The sequence below is a fragment of the Numida meleagris genome, chromosome Z, assembly GCF_002078875.1.
Source record: "Numida meleagris isolate 19003 breed g44 Domestic line chromosome Z, NumMel1.0, whole genome shotgun sequence".
NCBI lineage: Eukaryota > Metazoa > Chordata > Aves > Galliformes > Numididae > Numida > Numida meleagris.
The window spans coordinates 74646150-74665565 of NC_034438.1; the positions used below are offsets into that span (position 1 = coordinate 74646150).

The 19416-nt window shown below is 49.1% G+C and overlaps 1 protein-coding gene across 1 annotated transcript in view; it reads left to right on the plus strand.

Annotated features, from left to right (window-relative positions):
• The window catches only part of PRDM6 (PR/SET domain 6), a 77084-nt gene continuing 58876 nt past the window's right edge, over positions 1209-19416 (plus strand). The window contains exons 1-2 of the mRNA XM_021381395.1: positions 1209-3957; positions 12147-12454. Of these exons, the coding sequence (XP_021237070.1) occupies positions 3432-3957; positions 12147-12454 (834 nt within the window). The 5' untranslated portion in view covers positions 1209-3431. The remainder of the gene's footprint in view (positions 3958-12146; positions 12455-19416) is intronic.

The window sequence follows — 19416 nt, forward strand, 5'->3', positions numbered from 1 at the left end:
CGAGTTCCCAAAGAGACGGGCATCCTTCCTAGGGGTTATTAAAAAAAAAAAAAAAATCCTCGGGAAAATGATGAATTTGGGTAGTTAATTTATCGATCTTGGCTCCTCTTCCCGCTTGTTTTATTTTAGAGGTCATTAATCAATGAAGAAAAACACCACCGTGTTCCCCCTCTGCATTTAATACACTTACCCTCCTTATTTATTTCTTTTGAGCAAATTCCTAGCAAATATTCACCCATCGATCCGCAGGCGATGGATTTTTATAAAGGTTTGATCGCTTTCTAAACGGTCTGTGTGATTTGTTTCAGTGCTCGTCCTCTGAATAATGGAAAAGCCGGAGAGAAAGGGAAGGAGAAGTCAGAATCTCCTTTCCGCTTTCCTTCCTTCCTTTCTTTCTTTCCTTCTTTTTTTTTTTTTTTCCCTGCATCTTTACTCAAGCAGGCACATCCAGAAGGGAGATTTAAAAAAACACCCACGACGTAACCAACAGGCCGCAGTCACCCTCGGGGCTGGCACCAGCAGCGAGCGGAGCCGCCGGCCCGAGAAGCGCGGCCGGAGGTCGAGGCTGCGCCAAGCCGCCTGGGAGGAGCGGGCTGCGGCCGGGCCGTGCCGTACAGCCGCCGAGACTCAGCGGAGGGGCAGAGCGGGCCCGGAGCTGCCGGTCGCGGGGCCGCGATCCGGGCTGGGAGGCTGCAGCCCAACGGAGCGGGGAGCAGCTCCGCGCGGGCCCTTGGCTCGTTTACGCCCGCAGCCGCTCTCCTCCTTTCCCAACGCGCATCGAGCGACTCCGACGCCGCGGGAAAAAGCCGAAGGACGGGGCTGGCCGGGCCGCCCGCTGCGGGCAGAGCCGGGGCGCGGGGGCCGCCCTCGCCGGCCCCGAGGGACGGGAGCGGAGGGATCTTCCGCGCTTCCGTCCCCTCTTGCCCCGCTGGACGGGGGATGGAGAGGAGCCGCGTCTGGGCTGCGGGCTCTGCGTCTTGTGCCGGCACCTCCGTCACCCGGGGCTGCCCGAGAAAGCACCGCGCAGTAGCGGAGTGAAATCCTCCCAGTATGAGCCCGCGCGGAATATTTCTGTTAACAACTGAAGGCAAATGCGGATATTGACAATGTACTTAAGCCCATTAGCTAGGAGCTTTTCCCCACTTCATCACGTTCACGTAGCGTGAAACGAATTTGTAGGGGTTGCTGCCACTAAAAACAATTCAGTGTTTTTAAAAGATGCCTGGTAATGAAAAGGGCAATAATACAGAGGTGCACATAAAAAGACACACACACACACACACAAATGCAAATGGTCGGAAAGGATGGAATAAAATTGTTACTAGTCAGGAGATGGCCAAGAAGGAGGCACCGCGTCAGTGCGGTGCCAGTGGAGCGGAGCAGGAGCCGCTGCCCGCGGACGCGTGCCCCCCGCAGACGGACGCACCTCGCAGCGCACGGCGCGGCTCGCAGCCCGCCCCGCCACCCACCGCCGTGTGTCACAACTTCAGAAAGAGCACTGATGGAGCGAGACGGCTGAAAATTCGTCGTATCTTACGCTATGGGGTTGACCAAAGACATTAAGAACGTTTTATAGCCAACTTCATAAGCCGTAAGAATCAGACTTCTTTTCGTACTTGTGTTTGCCTTTAACTTAGGTGTTATCAATCTATACAGAAGATGACGGATGACCTTGTCAAAATGACGCCAGTCTAAACATTTTTTGCCCCAGCCCTGTTCAAATTTGTGTTAAAATGTCTTGCCTTAGACACAGACAAAATCTAAACAGCAGAAGCTTTCCCAGGCTCTGCGAGAAGTAAGGGTGGGAAAGAAACAAACTGGAAACAGGGTGGGGAATGGCGAAAGGAGCGTGGGCGCACACGCTCTGTCGGTGAGCGAGCGGCGCGGCACCTGGCAGCGGGAGCTGCTCTTCCCCCAGGGAGATGCTCTGGTGATAAAAGCTCTTGGTCTGAATGTTTCGTCTTAAGTGTATCCGATGCTACGTGCATGTGGTACACCTAAGACAAATGGTGTTTCTCGTCTAGTTTTGTTGTACGACGTAGGGGAAAAAAGGAAGAACCAGTGATATTCTCCTTGATATGTAAACTCAGCAGCTGAGCGAAGGAGTAGAAAACACCTTTTTTTTAAGGAAAGCGGAGTGAAAAAGAAGTTAGCGAACTTTGCCGCCATAGGTTGCATCTCCACCAGCATACTCCTGGATTGGTGCTAAAACCGACAGAGAGAGGAGGAGAGAGATTTGCTGGTGTCCGGAAGGACAGGGTTTCAGGGGAGAGGAATTCCGCAGCGATGAGTTCCATCTCCGCTGGGAGCCCTTGGGACAGGTCATAGGTGACCGGGGGTTGGCAGAGAGGCGATCCCAGGAGGAGTACGCGGTGCAGCAGGTACGGCCGCACCGGAGCAGCGGAATGGGCTAGGAAGGGCCATAACCCCCACCCCGAGGGCCGAGGACGGGGAGACCGGGGCCGCCTCTCGCCAACCCTGCGCGGCGCCGGGTACCGAGCGGCTGCGGGGCCGCTGCGCGCGGCTCCTCCCGCGGTGCTGAGCGCCCGGAGCCGGGGAGGACGGCAGGAGGGAGGAGGGACAGGGGGAGGGAAGGCAGAAAGGGACACCTTTAAAAGTTGAGCAAGGAACAAAGTGGGGGATGTTGCCAGAAAAAGGGCTCTGCGCTCAGGCTCACTGGCAACTTCCCGCTCCCTCCCCTCCCTCTCGTACACACCACACACGCTTGTATTTTGCGCTGTCGTAAAACCCACGTGTCTAGCCCGGAGTCTGCCAGAGAGGAGCGAGGAGCCCGGCCGTGACTACCATGTGCAGCCACGGCAGAGGGAGCCTGGCGGCTCGCGTCTAGCCGGCACCCGGAGGGGACATCCCGCTTCCAGTCAACAAAGACGCAGAAAAGCCCTTCCCTCAGCCCTCCGCCGGCCCGAAGGCTCCCGGGACCGCGCACCCTCCCGCACGCCGACCGCGCAGCTCCTGCGTGCCCCGCTCAGGTAAGGGAGCTCCGGGCCGGGGGCGGCTCCGGCCCCGCCGCCTCGCAGGGGTGGGCTCCCCGGTGTGCTGGGAGCCCTATCCTCGTCCCCAGCTGCCGGGGAACAGACTCGTGCGTGTCTGCGTGGGGCTAAAGTTTCCTCCGTCTCTCTGTTGTGAACTTTGAGAGCCGTTTGCTGCCGCGGAGTGAGGGGAAGAGATAAGGGAAGACGCCGCGTGCGCGGCTGCCGCTGGCACAGGCGCCCCGGGGCGGCTCTGGCTCCCCGGCCGCTGCCCCCCGCCCAGGCTCCGCCGCTCCGCTCCGTGCTTCCCCCCGCCGGCCCCGCAGGGGAGCGTGGCGGAGCTGCTCCCGCAGCCGAGCGCGGGGAGCTCATGCGTGGGCCGGGGCGGGGCGGGGGTCTCATGTCTGCTCTCCGCTTCTTCCCCGCACCGCAGGCAGCGCGATGCTGAAGCCCGGCGACCCCGGCGGCTCCGCGTTCCTGAAGGTGGATCCTGCCTATCTGCAGCACTGGCAGCAGCTCTTCCCGCAGAGCGGCCAGCTCAAGAGCAGCGGGGCCCTCGCCCAGCTCCAGCCGCCCGAGAGAGCCGAGCCCTCGGCTGACAGCCTCCGCCAGCGCCCGGCCTCGCTCTCCTCCGCCTCCTCCTCCTCGTCCTCGTCCACTCCGTCTTCCTCCTCCACTTCGTCCTGCGTCGCCGCGGCGGCCGCTTCCCTAGCCGGCCTGACCGCCCTGCCGGTCACCCAGCTGCCCGTCTTCGCCCCGCTGCAGAGCTCCGAGCCCACGGCCGGGGGAGCGCCCGCTCCCCTGCAGGGCAAGGAGTTGTGCGGGGCCGGCGGCGGCAGCAGCAAATGCGGCGACCGCGCTTCCGCCCGCTTCCGCTGCTCGGCCGAGGAGCTGGACTACTACCTGTACGGACAGCAGCGCATGGAGATCATCCCCCTAAACCAGCACACCAGCGACCCCAACAACCGTACGTACCGGCCCCCCCCCCTCGCGCTTCCCGGCGCCCCGTCGCCGCCGTTCCCCGTCGCGGGCCGGCACTCTGCCCGCACCGCGCTCCCGGGGGAGCACCCCCGCCCGCCGCCTCTTCTCGGCGCCGGGTTAGCGTCGGTGACCGCGCTCTCGGGAGCAGGGCTGCAGCTCCGGGACGACCACCTTCGTGGTGGAGAGCCGGCTCCTTCTTCGGAAGGCAGGCTGCATCGGAAGGACTCTCGTGCGGTCGGTTTCTCTCGGAGGGTTGCTAGGGACATGGTTCCAGAAACGGAGCGTGTGAGCTTGCCGTACGCCCGGCGCTTCCTCGCCTTGCTTGTACCACTCGGCTCCTGCCCGGAGAGCCTGGGCCTCGATGCATCCCCAGAAATCAATTCCTGCTCCGAGCTGGCCAGGAGAAAAGTTGCAGCTTCAGTCAGATGGAGCAGGGCAAAGTTTTCCTCCCTCTTATCTCGGAGTATCATTTTCCTTTCAGACCTCGTTAACACCTTGCTAGTTTTAGTTTTCGTGCCCACTGAAAAGCAGGGCGCCGTCAGTGAGTAAGGAAAGCTGCTTTTGTAGAGGAGAAAACGTCGTCTGCCCGAGTCTTAGAACTCGCTGAGCGCTTGGTGGCTAGGATACGTTTAATCCTTTTGCTAATTACAGCTGGTTGTTTAGGTTTTTTGTTGTTTGCCTGCTTTTTGAGCCTGTGTGTTTGTTTTGTTTTGGTTTTGGAAGGGTGGGGACACCCCAGTTACTAAACATCGGCATCTCCTGCAGGTTCATGACTTTTGAAGTTGGTTTTGCTCATCTTTAGTTCCTTTCTCTGCCCGTCCTCTGCGACCGAGGAAATTCGTGGGCCGAAAATAACCAATGAACTTACTAATTCACCAAATGTACTGCTAGCTTCCCGAGCACACGCGTTTCCCTGTTAAAGCATTAGACCACGGCTTCGCCTTGTAGACTTTTTTTTAATTGCATCAACCACCCTCTCTTACCCAGTGTTTCCTAAAATTCCGTATTTCTGTGATCCTTGTTCCCTGAAATGTCTGTTTAAGGATGGCTGCTGAGCAGACAAGAGGCACCCAGATCCCAGCAGCAGGCGTATTCGTTTCATTTCAATTCGGACGCGGAGTTTGTTCTGAAAGTTTCCGTGAGACTCAGTGGTGTGCGAAATACACCGCGTGGATGCTGGCGTGGTCCTAATCATGGTGCGTAAGTCTTGAAGAGCAGGAGGAAAGTTGGTGCAGATTCTGTTTGGTGGGCACTCCTGTCCCCTCCTAACGCTGCAAATCGTTATAGTTTGGGCACCAACTTTTGTTTTGAGCGATTTCTTTGTGCTGAGCGTTACCCCGTAGCGAAATGTATGCGTGTATTTTCTGTTCTGGGGTGCATACAACGTGATCTCGTAAATTACACGCACTTAATGGAATCTGAAATCCACTTTTAATCGCCAGCCGAACTGTTGAGACAATTCGTGTTCCACTTCCACGGGCAGATCTGTAAATTTGTAAGATAAAGGTTTTAAAAAGAGAAAGGAAGATAAAAAGGGATTTGGAAGGAGAGTTTTTACGGAGTGAGCGGAATAACTGCGTGCTGCAGAACCTCTGGCGATGTCTGCGCCGTTTCTCCCCAGTCGCGATAGTGAAGGTGGCTTGCAGGGGCAACGCGGCTGCTGTAGGGCCGCTGCGAGCCGCGCTGCCGGGACGGGGCGGCGGCACCGAGAGTTGCCGGGCGGACCTTGCCTTTCTCTGCCGCGGGATCCAAACCTCTCGCCGCCGGGCTGGCTCGCTGGGCAGCTTTCACTCTAACAGCGCTTCGACTGTCCTTGCGCAAAGCTTTCGGCTTGAGCGTTACAACCTTCTGGGACCAGGTGTGTTTGCTTTGAGCACACGCGTTCTCAAAAATCAAGAGAAAGCAACTTGAAAGTGAGGAAGGAGTGCGGGAATATCGCGGTGCCACTCGCTCGCACGCACACGCACGTGGAAAAGGCAGAACTGCCGGCACCGGCCCGGCTGCGGGTCCCCGGGTGCTGGGGCACGCGGCGTGGACGTGGCTCTGCCCCAGGGCACACCCTGCTCCGGAGGTGCCGCTCGGAGGGAAGGGAGGTCTGCGCTGCAGATGAGGTGAGGAGCGATCGGCCTCCGTCCGAGCTGTCCCCGCTGTCCGCGCTCGGCACGCCGCAGCCGGCGGCAGCGGGGTCACACGCAGCCCCGACCCAACTCCCGGCAGCAGGGCCCCCACCGCTGGCTGCCCCCCGGCCGCTCATCCCAGAGGCCGCGGCGAGAAGCTCCCGGCGAGCGCCCCGAGCCCTCATCTCTTCCAGACGCCCCGCTCCGGGCATCCCCTTCCCCCTCCTCGCTCCGCACAGGGGAACCTCCCCCTCTCCGGCCCGGAGCTCCCCCCGCGGGCGGCGGACACACGGCCCCGTCGCGGTACCCGCGGGCACGGCGCGGCGCGGGGGGCGAGGCCGACCGGGGAGCTGCGGGAAAAGCGTCAGCGTGGAAATGCGTTAAATTGAACGGGTGTTTAAGGAACAAATACAGCGCTGGTTAGGGCTTGGCTCGCAGGGGGCCGTGTTAAAAACCCGATAACGCGGCGGGCGGGCGAGAACCGCTTTCCTCCCAGCTCCGAGTTAGGAAGGACGTTTCCCGGCGGCGCGGGGCCGACCCCCGGGGGTAGGGGCGCGGGGCGGCCGGGAGAGCAGAGGCGGCCGTTGCAGGACTGCTGCCCGTGCCGGCAGGAACAGCCTGCCCCGGCAGTGAACGCTCCGTGCGGAGCACGGGTGTCACCCGCGCCAGCGGTCCCATTCGGTGTCGAGGTGTAGGGTGCACGGTGAAGCGGTTCGGCGCCAGGGCTGTTCGGATGTTTTCTCCAGGCTGCTGGTAACCTGTATGATTTAGCTGTTTTACATCATTAGTTACCCAGCACCCTTAAACATAGCAGATAGCCATATATTAGATTGAGGTTAGGGAAGGTGGTGACTGTTTATTTAGGGTGATAAAATGGTCCATCAGCAGTAATCTCCATCGATATGTGCCACCAGGAGATGAAGGATGAGGGGACAAGCCACAATTAATTGCCCTATAGTTTTGTAGGAGAGAGTGGAGCCGGTGCGGACTGAACTTCGATCTCTTCTCCCAGAACCTATTCATCATCTCTACATTGTATATGGGGGTCTCTCAGGGGCAGGGGGTGGCAAGGTTTATCTACACACAATATTCTCCTACCCTCCTTATACCTGACACGGAAATTTAATTCATTCAAACGTTCAGTCGAAGGCAAAGAAAAACAACCCCTCCTCCCCAGCCAGCCCCCCACCCGCCTCTCCAAAGGCAGAACAGCCCCAGGGCCGCTCTGCCGGCTCCCCTGGCCCCGGGGCGCGCAGGAACCCCCCACCCCGCGGCGGAGCTCGGGCCGAGCGGCGGCTCCGCGCCGGAGCGGCAGCGCGGTGTCCGCACTGTGTGGCGGGGACGCGGCCGCCCTCGGGAGGGAGCAGCGTCCCGGAAGGGCGCTTCGCCGGTCGGGGTCGGGGCGGCTGCGGGGGCAGGCGGGGGAGCTGGCGGGGGGTCGCGGCGTTGCCACGGTGGAGCCGCTCTGGGCTCGCCGGAGGGTGAGCCGCGGCCCCGGGGCGGCGGGACCCGCTTGCAGCCCGTGCAGAGCGCAGGAGGACGGGCAGAGCAGCTCCCGAGAAAGGAATCCGAAAGGGACGGGATGTCTGCGTTGGGTACCCCGAAAGGAAGGGCGAAGGTTTGACTCAGAACACGTGCGAAACCGCGATTAATTTCTCTTTGCAGCAGTAAAAAGAGATTACTGTCAGCTCGCAGCGAGGAAACTGAGGCACAGGGGGGCGGGATCCGCAGGAAGGCGGCGGCCCTCAGGAGATGGGGGTCCGGCCTCGCCCAGCCGCCCTCCTCCTGTCTGGGTACCTGAGCCCGGCCAAGGACGCAGCGCCGGCGGCAGTGATTTATACTCATGAGGAGCAGCACGGTGTGAAATGATGGCCACTTGCGCTGGATACCTGTGTACTTGCAGTGAGTTATGAAGCAGAGGGTCAGAGGCCGTTCTTCTTTAAATACCAGCAAACTGCAGGTATCCAGTGTAACTGCACCTTTGAAGCGTATTATTGCCGAGACAAAAATGTATTTCTTCCATTTATTGTTACAGCTGGTTTGCTGGTTTAAGTGCTGTGTTGGACTCTATCTTGTTCTGACAAAAGCTTTCTCCTCTCAGAGTTCGTTTCAAATATGTTCTAGTAGTGCTATTTAGCTATGAGAGTGTTTATAATTATATTTTGGGGGCAACGGTCTGTCTTTTCCCTTTTGCTTAGCTCTAGTACTTCTAAGCGTACTCATGGAGTTATGGTGCTGGCATTACACTGTGCTCATTTTTATGGAGCCAAATAAACGATAACACACTGCACTCTTCTCAGAAAAGCCATACCAAACAGCTCCACTAGGAAATCTTTTTTTTTTTTTTTTTCCTTGCTTCTTCCTTGCCTTAATCTTCCTATCTATAGAGCATGAAGGTATACAGTGAGGAACTGATCTTCCAAAGAGCCTGGCTGTACTCGGGCCTGCAGTAGTGCATTTCCAGTGACCTTTATCAGGAGAAACTCTGCTCTGACTACAGTCCTCCTCACTTCTTCCATTTTCAGCAAATCCCTCCATTTTCTTCCATTTCTTACTTTTTCGTGTCTTGATCTGGGGCTTTAATGTGTCTATATCAGCCATCAGAGTGTGGCCCTTGGACAAGGCCTGTGCTCACACTGCGCTGTGTAGCACCCCTCTGCACAGCTCACAGTTGTCCCACCACGTCCCTCGAGGTGAGCTTCCCAGACCTGTAGATCTTGCCCTCCAGTTTGCAGACTCTTGCAGGGGTCACAGATCCTTCTGTCTCAAAAAACAGCCCAAACTCTTTTTTTCCTTGTATGCGTGTTGTATTACATCCTACGTCGTGTTACTCGTGGGGGATACTGTTGATTCTTTTTGTGAGGATGTGGGCAAGACTGAGTCTGCTCTTATAAAGGGCTTCCTTCCGTTGTCCCGGGAGGCAAAGGAGTCCATGCATTCAGGTTCTGCAAGCAAACTGCCTTTAAATGGGTGGTATGGCACTACAGAAAGTGCATCTGCTTCACAGCCTTCCATGCATTGTTAGGCAAGTCACAGAAAAGAGGTGCACTGGCTTTTTTTTGCTGAAGGCGAAGTAAATTGAGCCTTGCAGGGCTTCCAATCCTCGTCATCTTTGTTTAATTTTTAATTATTATTTTTAAAATTAAATAAAAACTGGATCTGTATAAAGGATGCAACTTACTTAGAAGAAATTCAGTACTGCTTAGTCTTAAAGGCAGACTCCCTCCCTCTCATCAACAAATCACAAGCCAAAGCAGTTTCAGAAGATGTCCCATTTTCCAAACCTTCAGCTTTGGCAGGACAGAGGGAAAGGAGCACAGCAGGAGATAAGATACTGCAGCTGCCAAGCATTAAGACGTTACCAGTGTTTTTGGACAGCAGAAAATAAATAGCACTATGTGTGACTTTCTGCAAGGGTAAATGACAGTGACACGGAGTTCGTTTATACTTCTCTTTGATTTCTTAATCTCTTTTCACTTAAGATGTAGAAATAAAATGTTTTATCTGCTCATATTGACAGAAAGAAGTGAAGAAATCCTCAGTGTGGGCAGTTAGTTACTACAAGTCGTGTGCCTGAAAGAATTTGCATGTCTGGAGGTAGGATGCAGGGAAATGACACCAAAGTGGCCTGAATGGAGTCACGAAGAGGCCTTTGCATGTCCAGTGTCAGTTGCTACAGGGACACGGTGTCTCTGAAACAGCACCTGATAACTGAGCACTGGGGAGGAGAATTATGTGTGTAAAGATGGCCAAGAAGCATGGGCAGATCAGATCAAAGGGCCTGCCCTAGGTGCCAATCGACGTCATGATTAGGCATCCTGGCATCCTCCCAGTAAGCCCTCACTTTTTCTGCCCCATATTTTCATTCTGACTTGCATGGTAAGACACAGGATTTATATAAAGTGTGCTCAGATGCCATTTTTTTTTTCCTATGTGGGATCTCTTCCTGCATGGCTTGGATGTGATAAACTCTAGTGCTGCCTTTGAGATCTTTGGAAATGCCCAAAACACAGGGCTGCTTGGTCACTGGTTTCTGAGAGGGAAAGAAAGGTGTGGTGCTGATACTTCCATTTCCAAATTAGCTGCGGAAACAACCCCAAGCTCCCAACACTTGCATGCTGCCTTTTATCCACCAAGCCTGGGGATGGCTGTAGGAATACTGGCTGCATAGCAGTCTTCTCTTGGGACTTGCCAGGAGCCTTTTTCCCCAGGATCTTGTAAACTTCAGCCCACAGCCACCTCTAGCTGAAGTGGCCAAGTTAGCAACTCCTGCTGCAGCAGTGGCTTAACCCCACAGAGGGGTCTCTTGCAGGGGGGTATCTCCTTAACAAACAGCTCCAGTGCCATGCTGAGGTGTTCGGTTCAGGCTGGTGTCCTGTGGGGCTGTGCTCAGCGCTGCACGGCTCCTGGCAGAGCTGGGCTCTCTGTGGGCTGTGGCGCGCAGATGTTCCATGGAGTGTGGGTCTGTGCTCCTCTGAAGGAAATGCACAGGAAAGCATAGCAGACCTTTGGAAAAAGAACTTTCACATGTAGCTTTCGAATATTTTCGTAGTTCTGAACTCAGCAATTTTTATGTGGTACAATGTAAAAGAGGTGGATGGGAAATAGGGATTAGGAAGCCTGTCTAAAATTTGAGAATGCAAGTAGAGGCCATATTTTAAATGTGTAGCTTTTATTGCTCTTTGGCGGCTTTTACTGGGCAGAGGAAGGTTCCCTCTGATGGCTGTTCAGGGAAGAGGCCTGCCCAGCACAAGAGTGCCCGCCATGGGGTGAGAGACAGCCACGTTGCTCCTGCTGGGAGCTGGAGCTGTGGCCACTGCCATCAGCCAGAACAGGGCTGTGGCACAGGCCAGGAGCATCCACTCCTATAGTGAGTACTGTGCTGCATTTGTGTAAAGATGGGTGTAAATAGTGTAAAATTACTAGGGGAAAGATATAGGAACTCCTATGGGAGTACTACAGTATAGTTGCTCTTTTCCCTATTTATTTGTATTTCTGGAATAAATTTGTATGAAAACTTTTGCTGTACTACAGAAGTGAAATGTATGGAAGAGAGTAACCTATTTCAATAGATTTATTGTTATATTAACTCAGCATACCTCTAGAGAAATGGGTTTCCCGAGCATGAAACATTTTCCTGGAAGTGGTGCATTCATGGCATGTTCAACCATGTGTAACGGAAACATTTTACCAAAATTTCCTTTGCTCGGAAAAGAAAAATCACAGTTGGATCTTCCCAAAATAGAGCAACATCATCCATTACTCACGCAGTTAGGGAAATTAACATTTTTGTAAAAACGATCTTTCTTCTTGGGGGCTGCTCACAAAGTCAGACGCGCTGTTCTTGTTCATAGCCTCAGCTGCATAGAACCACAGAATCATTAGTGTTGGAAAAGTCCTCCAGGATCACCTAGTCCAGCCATCCACCTACTGCCAATACTGCCCACTAAACTGTGTCCCTCCGCATGTAGCAGGCGAAGAACCTGTGCTCCGGACCAAACACATTTTTCATATATGTGCTAGGGAGTGATGATATTTGCCACATAATGTTAATTTTGAGATTAGATGAGGTTATAAGAAAGTAAATGTCTGCACACGCTCCAATTTGTCATTCATGAGGTCCTATTTATTTTCTAAATAGACATGCGTGCAGACGTCCGCTCTGTAAAAACTGGAGTGAATGTTCTTTTACAATGAGGATGAAATTAAATCCTGTTCCAATTAAACCCTTGGGCCGAGCTGTGGCAAGGCAGATGGAGGGCCCTTGTCAGGCATTATTATTGGTGAATGTCTGGCTGAAGGGCACCGGCGTGGCTTACATGTGCTTTTTGTTACCCAAAAAGTAAAACTGAAGTCGTGTCACCAGAAATGAACCCTGGCAAGTCTGTGAACATGCTGAGCATGCAGGATGCCCGCCGGGCCTTCCTCTGGGGCTTCTCATGCAGGGCCTGGCAAAGCGGGGGTCAGCCACAGCAGCACGCCCAAGGGGCACACCGTGACGTGGGCCGGCGGGGTGGGCCTCGGCAGCGCCGTGCTAACAGCTTCCCTCTGCCCCCAGGGTGCGACATGTGTGCCGACAACCGCAACGGCGAGTGCCCCATGCACGGCCCGCTGCACTCCCTGCGGCGCCTGGTGGGCACTAGCAGCGCGGCCGCGGCCGCCCCGCCGCCCGAGATCCCCGAGTGGCTGCGGGACCTGCCGCGCGAGGTCTGCCTCTGCACCAGCACCGTGCCCGGCCTGGCCTACGGCATCTGCGCCGCGCAGCGCATCCAGCAGGGCACCTGGATCGGGCCCTTCCAGGGCGTCCTGCTGCTGCCGGAGAAGGTCCAAGCGGGAGCCGTCAGGAACACTCAGCACCTCTGGGAAGTAAGTCGCTGCCTTTGTTCCTTGTCACAGCTGGCTGTTTGGAAACAGGTGTTGAGTGTAATTGTAGTTTTACAGAGTGAAAGCAGAAGAAAACAGATCGACAGCGTAAGTCAGCTAAGCCAGCAGGTTTGGAAATGTAGCCAAAAGCCTTGAGCTGCTGAGGGCACCCAGAAAGCCATGGGCACCTCAGATACCCATGGCATGCATGGAAGAGCCAGTCAGGCTGGGTTCTCTGGTGCAGAACGCAGAGCTGCAGCTGGGATTTGCAGCACCCAGCAGTTCTGGTATTCTGATCTGAGAGGCAGGAGCTGAAGGAGCTGCCAGGCCGCTGTCCCAGCCATGCGTGTCTCCTCGGTGCGTGGAGAAGGACACATTCTGCACCCCAATGCAGCCTGCAGGCAGTGTGGCCGAGTGGCAGCAGCGCATGCACGGAGCCTCAGCCCTGCTGCTGCGCCTCCAGGCAGGCCTGCTTGCTCACAGCTCAGCCCTCCTGCAGCCCGGTGCTGACCAGGGGTTTCCCTAGCAGTGCTTCTGACACTTCCGTGTGTTTGCGTTTGTCACCATCTTAGAGAAAGCAACAGTGCTATGTTCAGACTGTGGTGGATTGGTTTGTTTCATGGTGAACACTAAATAATCTGCTGTGGTTTGGCGGAAGAACTCATACACCCTCCGTTGTGTTCCTTTGACCGCAAAGGGACATGCGTGGCCTTCACTGGTCATGACCATGCACACTGTCTCCAGTGGAGCACTGGATTTCCATGCTGAGGTGTAGTTAGTACACAGATGCTAACAATGTCTCATGATTAACTTAGAAAAAAGAGACGATTTTATACACAGGCCTCATAGATAATAGGGAAAAAGTGCAGTCTGTGGGTGTGTCAGTACTTCTTATTTCTGAGAGCGGCCTCCTGTCCACCTAGCCTTTTGCTGTCAGTTCTTTGCTTTGTCCTGGGAAGAGTTATTTATTATTTAAGTCCTCTGTAGCCGCAGCTCTAGCTCACTGTCAAAGCAACTGCTGTGAAGAAGCAGTAGGAGTGTGCCTATGGGTCTACAGGTGGTGTTTACTCACTTAGACCAAATCAGAACCTTCAGGAAATAAGGGGACATGCTTTCTGGTGAGGCACTTGACAAGAAATCCACAAAGACAGCAGGAGCCCTTTTGCTGTTTTCAGTGCATGCAAGTGAGAGGGAATAGATTCTTTAAAGATACTTGATGTTGTGAAGCCAGTATGCTTTCTATAGTACTTATTCATGGAAAACCTGTGAATATTTAGATGGTCAGTTCTTTGGGGCTGACAACCCTCTCTTTTCATCCTTTTGTTCTGTTTTTCACGCTACCTGGCATAGATGACCTGTTTCCACTAGCTGGAACTCCTATGAAATTCCTCTGTGCAGATGAATAGTAATAACACATCAGAGGTTAGCCTTGAAGTATTTGCTCAAATGAGTCATTGTGGCAAAAGAGAATGTTTCACATTAAAGAGAAAGAGGTCTGTCCTGGTGTGCACCTACAGGTACTCCGTAAAATATTGGGTGACTTGAAGTTGTTGGGAGTTTTTTTTCTGCTTCCGTAGAGTTGGTGTTTCACTGTTAATACCGGCTATTAGTAAATTGGGCTTAAATCTGTTTCTGACAAAGCCCGATTATTACAATGAGAGCATTATAAGATATGTTGTCAATCTTTCTTTTTTTTTTAAAGTGTAACTTTATAATGACTTTCAAGTTTTTATTATGTTTTAGCTGGTTTAAACTACTTCAGTTATGAGAATGTTAAGTAATAAAGTAAACTTGCCTGATCATCGGCTTACGTAAACTGTTGAAATTTAGTGAAATAAATGGAGTTGAAGAATTGTACGTTAATTTTAAGTATTAACATTATCCATTAAAAATTAGATTAATTCCATATGAGTCCATTTTATGCAAGTTAAGTTACAAATATTGGTGTTTTTTAATAGGCAAAAATGGTCTGATTTCAGGTTAACCTTAAAATTGTTGAAAACAATCAAGGAAGGAGTTGGGATGGGGTGTGGGATGTGTCTGTGGGAAATTGCCAAAAGAGAAGAAGAAAAAGATCTCAAGAAAAAATAAGATATCCAGATTCAGGCCACCAGTGAGTGTCAGCTGAGTTTTTGCATGGGTTTGGTCTTCTGTTCTTAACAGACAACACAGATTTCCTGCTGGCTAGCAAAAATGAGAGTGTGTGTGTATTTTAAGTGATTTATCTTCAAAATAAGAATTCAATTTAGTTTCTTAGAGGGGAAGTATTGTAGGCAGCTCATGGTCTCAGATTATTTCTGCTAATGCCAAAAATTGTTAGCAAAGAATAACATACCCCTAGCATTAGCTAAACATAAAACTTTGTCCATTTCTTATTTATTTTGACTTTCAATTCAGTATGTTTTATCTATCAGAGAACTAATGTTTAATAAAGAAAAAACATAGTTAAATAAAGTCAGCAGAAAGTGTGTGAGGGTTTACAAAGCTGAGCTATGAAAATAAATAAAAGCAATAGGAAGTATGCATTTGAATAGTCTATATTCTTTTGGTCTATATGGTGTAGGAGTGTGGATGAAGTCACTGGAAATGTTAAAGGAGTTTCTTACTATTGTCCCTCCTTAAGTTGTGACTCTAGTAAATTCTTCTCGAATCTGTTCAAGATGGCTACAAATACCAGTATGCCTACAGAACTGTTATTCAGCATTAGGTCTTGATGGACCTCATGGAGATAATTTATCTTTCTTAGTGTTGTAAATGGCTAATATATATATATATATATATATATATTTGTTGCTGCATTTCAAAGTAAAGTTGATACGTATTTGTTTTCATTTACAGCTCTCTGTTTTCAGTGTACACCAGATAAATAGAATCCCAAAGTCTTTCAAACATAGTTATTAATCTGGCGGCTTTTTCTTTTTATTTTTTTTTCAGTTCTCTTTGTTGTGGGAAACATCAGAAAACATTGCATTTTGATGTATATTTCAACACTATGGAAATATGCTTTAGTCTGTCTGCATAAGTGTTCCCACCATGCACTCAGTGTTTGCTTTGTATGTAATCCATATCGCATAATGTACAGCAACTCAGAGTGAATTACATACCATTCCATTACCTCACAAAAGGCCTTGACACCTATGGGTGTTCATGGGAAATTATAGAGTTCTCTAGCAATCAGCCAAGATGATTTTTTATAACTTACAAAAAGATTTGCCCTTCAGAAAGCCAAAAATATTAGTCATTTTTAGTTGTAGTTCTTTTTTCCCCTTTGGCCCACTTCTATCCAATCCAGAGTTTGCTTGTATTTTATAAAAATACAATAAACTCTGATTTGTTTAAAACAAAAACAGGACTGGGTGTATTAAATAAACACTCTCTTTGGTAATACAGACATTTATTCCAGCACTGCTTGATAATATTTTGGATTTTTTTTTTCATTTTGAAGTAATGAGAACAATCCTTTTGTTATTGCAAGGAAAACAGAGACTTTCTCAGCAATTAGGTCCTACTGATGAGAATGAGATAATTTTTCCCTAATGTGTTTTCTAATAAAGAATTGAAAAGGCAAACTTGATTCCAACATATATGAAAACATTATCTCAATTATTAATGTGTCCTTATTCCCCGGAGATAAATTAATCTAGTAACGCATGGTTTCCCCTTTCTGTTTAACATCAAAATTTAATAAGAGTAGACTTACGGAATGTATATGATATACACTTAACATTCTATTAGAATAAAATACAGAGGTTTAAAAGGCATATGCATTTTAGTACCCAAAGTTTTTCAGGCTCAAATCTTTAAACTGTGAGTTCTGGAAATAGTTAAATCATAAGTGGACTTTTCCCCCGCGAATACAGCTTAAAGGAAAAAAGTTTTACTGACAGATGTATCAAAGAATGGAATCTTACCATTTCCTTTTCTTAATTTGCCCAATAAACAGTTTACTGTCTTTCTTGTTTTTCTGTTTGCCAAAGATGAAATAGTCTTTTTCTTGGAATAACCTAACAATATCAGATACATTAATCACTTTATTTTAACTTGACTTAATTACAGTTTTTTTGTGGTTTTTTTTTCTTCTTTTTTTTGTGGAATATTTTTTTTTTTCATTTCCTAGCTTTTTATTTTATTTTATTTTATTTTTTTAACAGTGTTATGCAAAATATACATACAGTGTGATGTTCATCGGTAACTACAAAGTTCTATAACTGTGTTACTGATTTTCCACCCAAATGGACAGGATTAACTGGCATGACTAGAAGGAGTGCTTGTCATGTTAATAAAGTACTGGCTGGTAACTTAGCAGTCTTCTTGTGCCCCAGCTGAAGTCAGAGAAATCATTGCCTTTGGCTGCACCCAGACCTATAATGTGCATTTTGCTGGGACACATGCTGGCCAGAGTCCATGTGGTGGTATCTTGCACTTCTGTGCAAATTAATCTGCAGAGAGAATCCCTACCTTTCAAATGGAGAACTCATTCCAGTTATGGTGATAGATTTGTATTTAAATTCTCAAGGCTGTAGTTTTGGGCTAAATTCACTGCTACAGCAAAGCACTAGGGGATAGAATTATGTGCATGCCATAGTTCTATTATAAAGTGAAAACTATGTTTCTCAGTAATCCATCATCTAGTATTCTAGACTGCTTGTCAGCCCTGTTTCAAATATGTCATGTTCATGAAATTCAAATAATTTTGGCTTAAAAAAAAAAAAAAAAAGTGCTGTTACTACTATTATATCTTAAATTATGCAGATTAACAGCTGGTGCTGTTCTCTTGATGTTTTGTTTTGCCTTTTTGTGGTGTCCAAACCTTGCATTTGTTTTCTGTTACAAGAATACAATGATTTTTACATTTACGTGGATTTTGAATTCACATACTGCCTACTGGAAATGTGTTTTATTCAGTACCTTACTGAGCTGAAAGTTGTTAGAGCGTGTTCAGCATAACAGCTTCTTTAATTTATGAGCCTTAGAAGAAAATCACACTAAGCTGCTAGAAAGCAACTTGCCCACATTAATATTTCTGTATCACTTAGTACCACGTATTTCCTTTTTTTTTTTTTTTTTTGTAAGTTATAGTCAATCTAAAGTCATTTTGATCCCAAATACAAAAGCTAGTTTAAATTTGATAATTCTTGTTCTTAGGAAGACTAAACTAACACTTTCTTCTTCCTTTAGAAACTTTGCCTGTTTGATAAGACACCTGATTTTTATATAATTCAGTATCTTGAGTATATTTATTCCATGTACACAAGGTGTTTGTTGTATGCCAGAGCAGATAAGTATTCCTAAGAGCATGTGCAAGAAAAAAAAAGAAATCTCGTTTGGCTTCCATTTAATGAAGGAAAGTGTGGAATAAAATTTGGTGGGCAGTTGTGTGCTGTCCCAGAACCTCAACACTGTTACTGAAAAGAAAAATTCTGAGGGCAGCACCAAACATGTACATGAGCAGAGTAGTCTTAAGAAAAATAACAGCAGCAAATCCCATGATCTAAATTGCGGAATTGTGCAGTGGCTGTCTGTTTTTCGATAGCATATACTGTCACCTTGACAGTTATATTATGTAACACCCATAAGTGCTGACAGTGGAATACAAATAAATATAAAAGCTCATTTCTGTCTTTATTTGACTGCTTTCTCTCTTGTTCAAAAGAGATCCAACCACCAAAATTTGGGAAACATTTTCCCCTCCCTTTCCTTTTCTTTGTTACAAAATGCAATTTCCATTGTTGGATAAAATCTACTGTTATAAGGCAAGAAATTACTCTTAATTTATGATAACATTAGCAGTAAATTATTTCTATTGACTTTTGATTGAATATGGGTGAAAAAGGCAGTGTTTTAATGAGATGTACAGATATCCAAAAATATATTGCATATTGCCAGTAATGTGTAGGTGATCGATTTGATAAGCCAAAACTGCAGCTGGCACTTTTCAGCACAGGGATGATGCTCAGTATTTCTCAGAACTGCTTCAGTCACTTCTTTATACGTTCTGTTTCCCCAGATTACATGTCATCAAACATGTGTTGACTTCAAAATGCAGACTTTTAAATGTCTGCTTAACATAAAAACTGTAAAATTCAGTCTAGCATGTACTTTCCTCCTATGCGTTTGGCACCTTTTTCAGATAAGTTACAGAATTCCATTATCCAAATTGTTACACATGTGTGACAGAGGTTGACCTTTAGTCATGTCAATCCTTTTTGTGTAGGCCTCAGGCTCCAGCCTAATGGCTCAAAGCCTGATTTACTCACTGTAATAAGGGCAGGAGGTCGAGCAATTGTCAGCTTGCCTGCTCGTACTCGTCTCAGAGCCTGGTTGAAGGCTGTTAACACAAAGCTTTTCAAAGTGAATTTACAACCACCACCACTGACAGAGGCCAATCAGTACACCATAAATGTCAGGTTAGTGAGATTGAGCAGTAAGTAAAGTACTGGCAGCCCACTATTGGCTGAAATCAATTGCTTAAGGTTTACTGAGAATAGCAATCTGTGTATAACTACATTTCTGGAACTCGTTTAAGTATGGAGTACAAGCTTGAGTGCAGATTAGGGAGAATTACCCCCCATTAATAGCCGTGGCACCAAGCTCTTCATTTTTTATTCTTCTATACTAACCGTGCCTGTATTTGTGTGATTAATGATCAAAAAGTTGTTGGACCTGCCTCTGAATTAAAGAAACAAGATTATTTTATGCACGGAAGAAAATAAATAAGAAGAAAGGTAAAATGGCGTGTTACCTTATCTGGGCAAAGAGGACTGGAAATATTTTAAACATATGGGTTCACTAGTACTGGGCTGTTCCAGGGAAGGCTTTTTCACAGGGAAACAGTGGCCTTCTGATGTTATTTTGCTACTGAGAACTATCACAGAATTCACTAATGAGTGATTATGTACTTGACGGTCTGAATATCCATGAGATGTAGTTACCCACAAGACTGAATGTTTTTATCATTTTGTGTA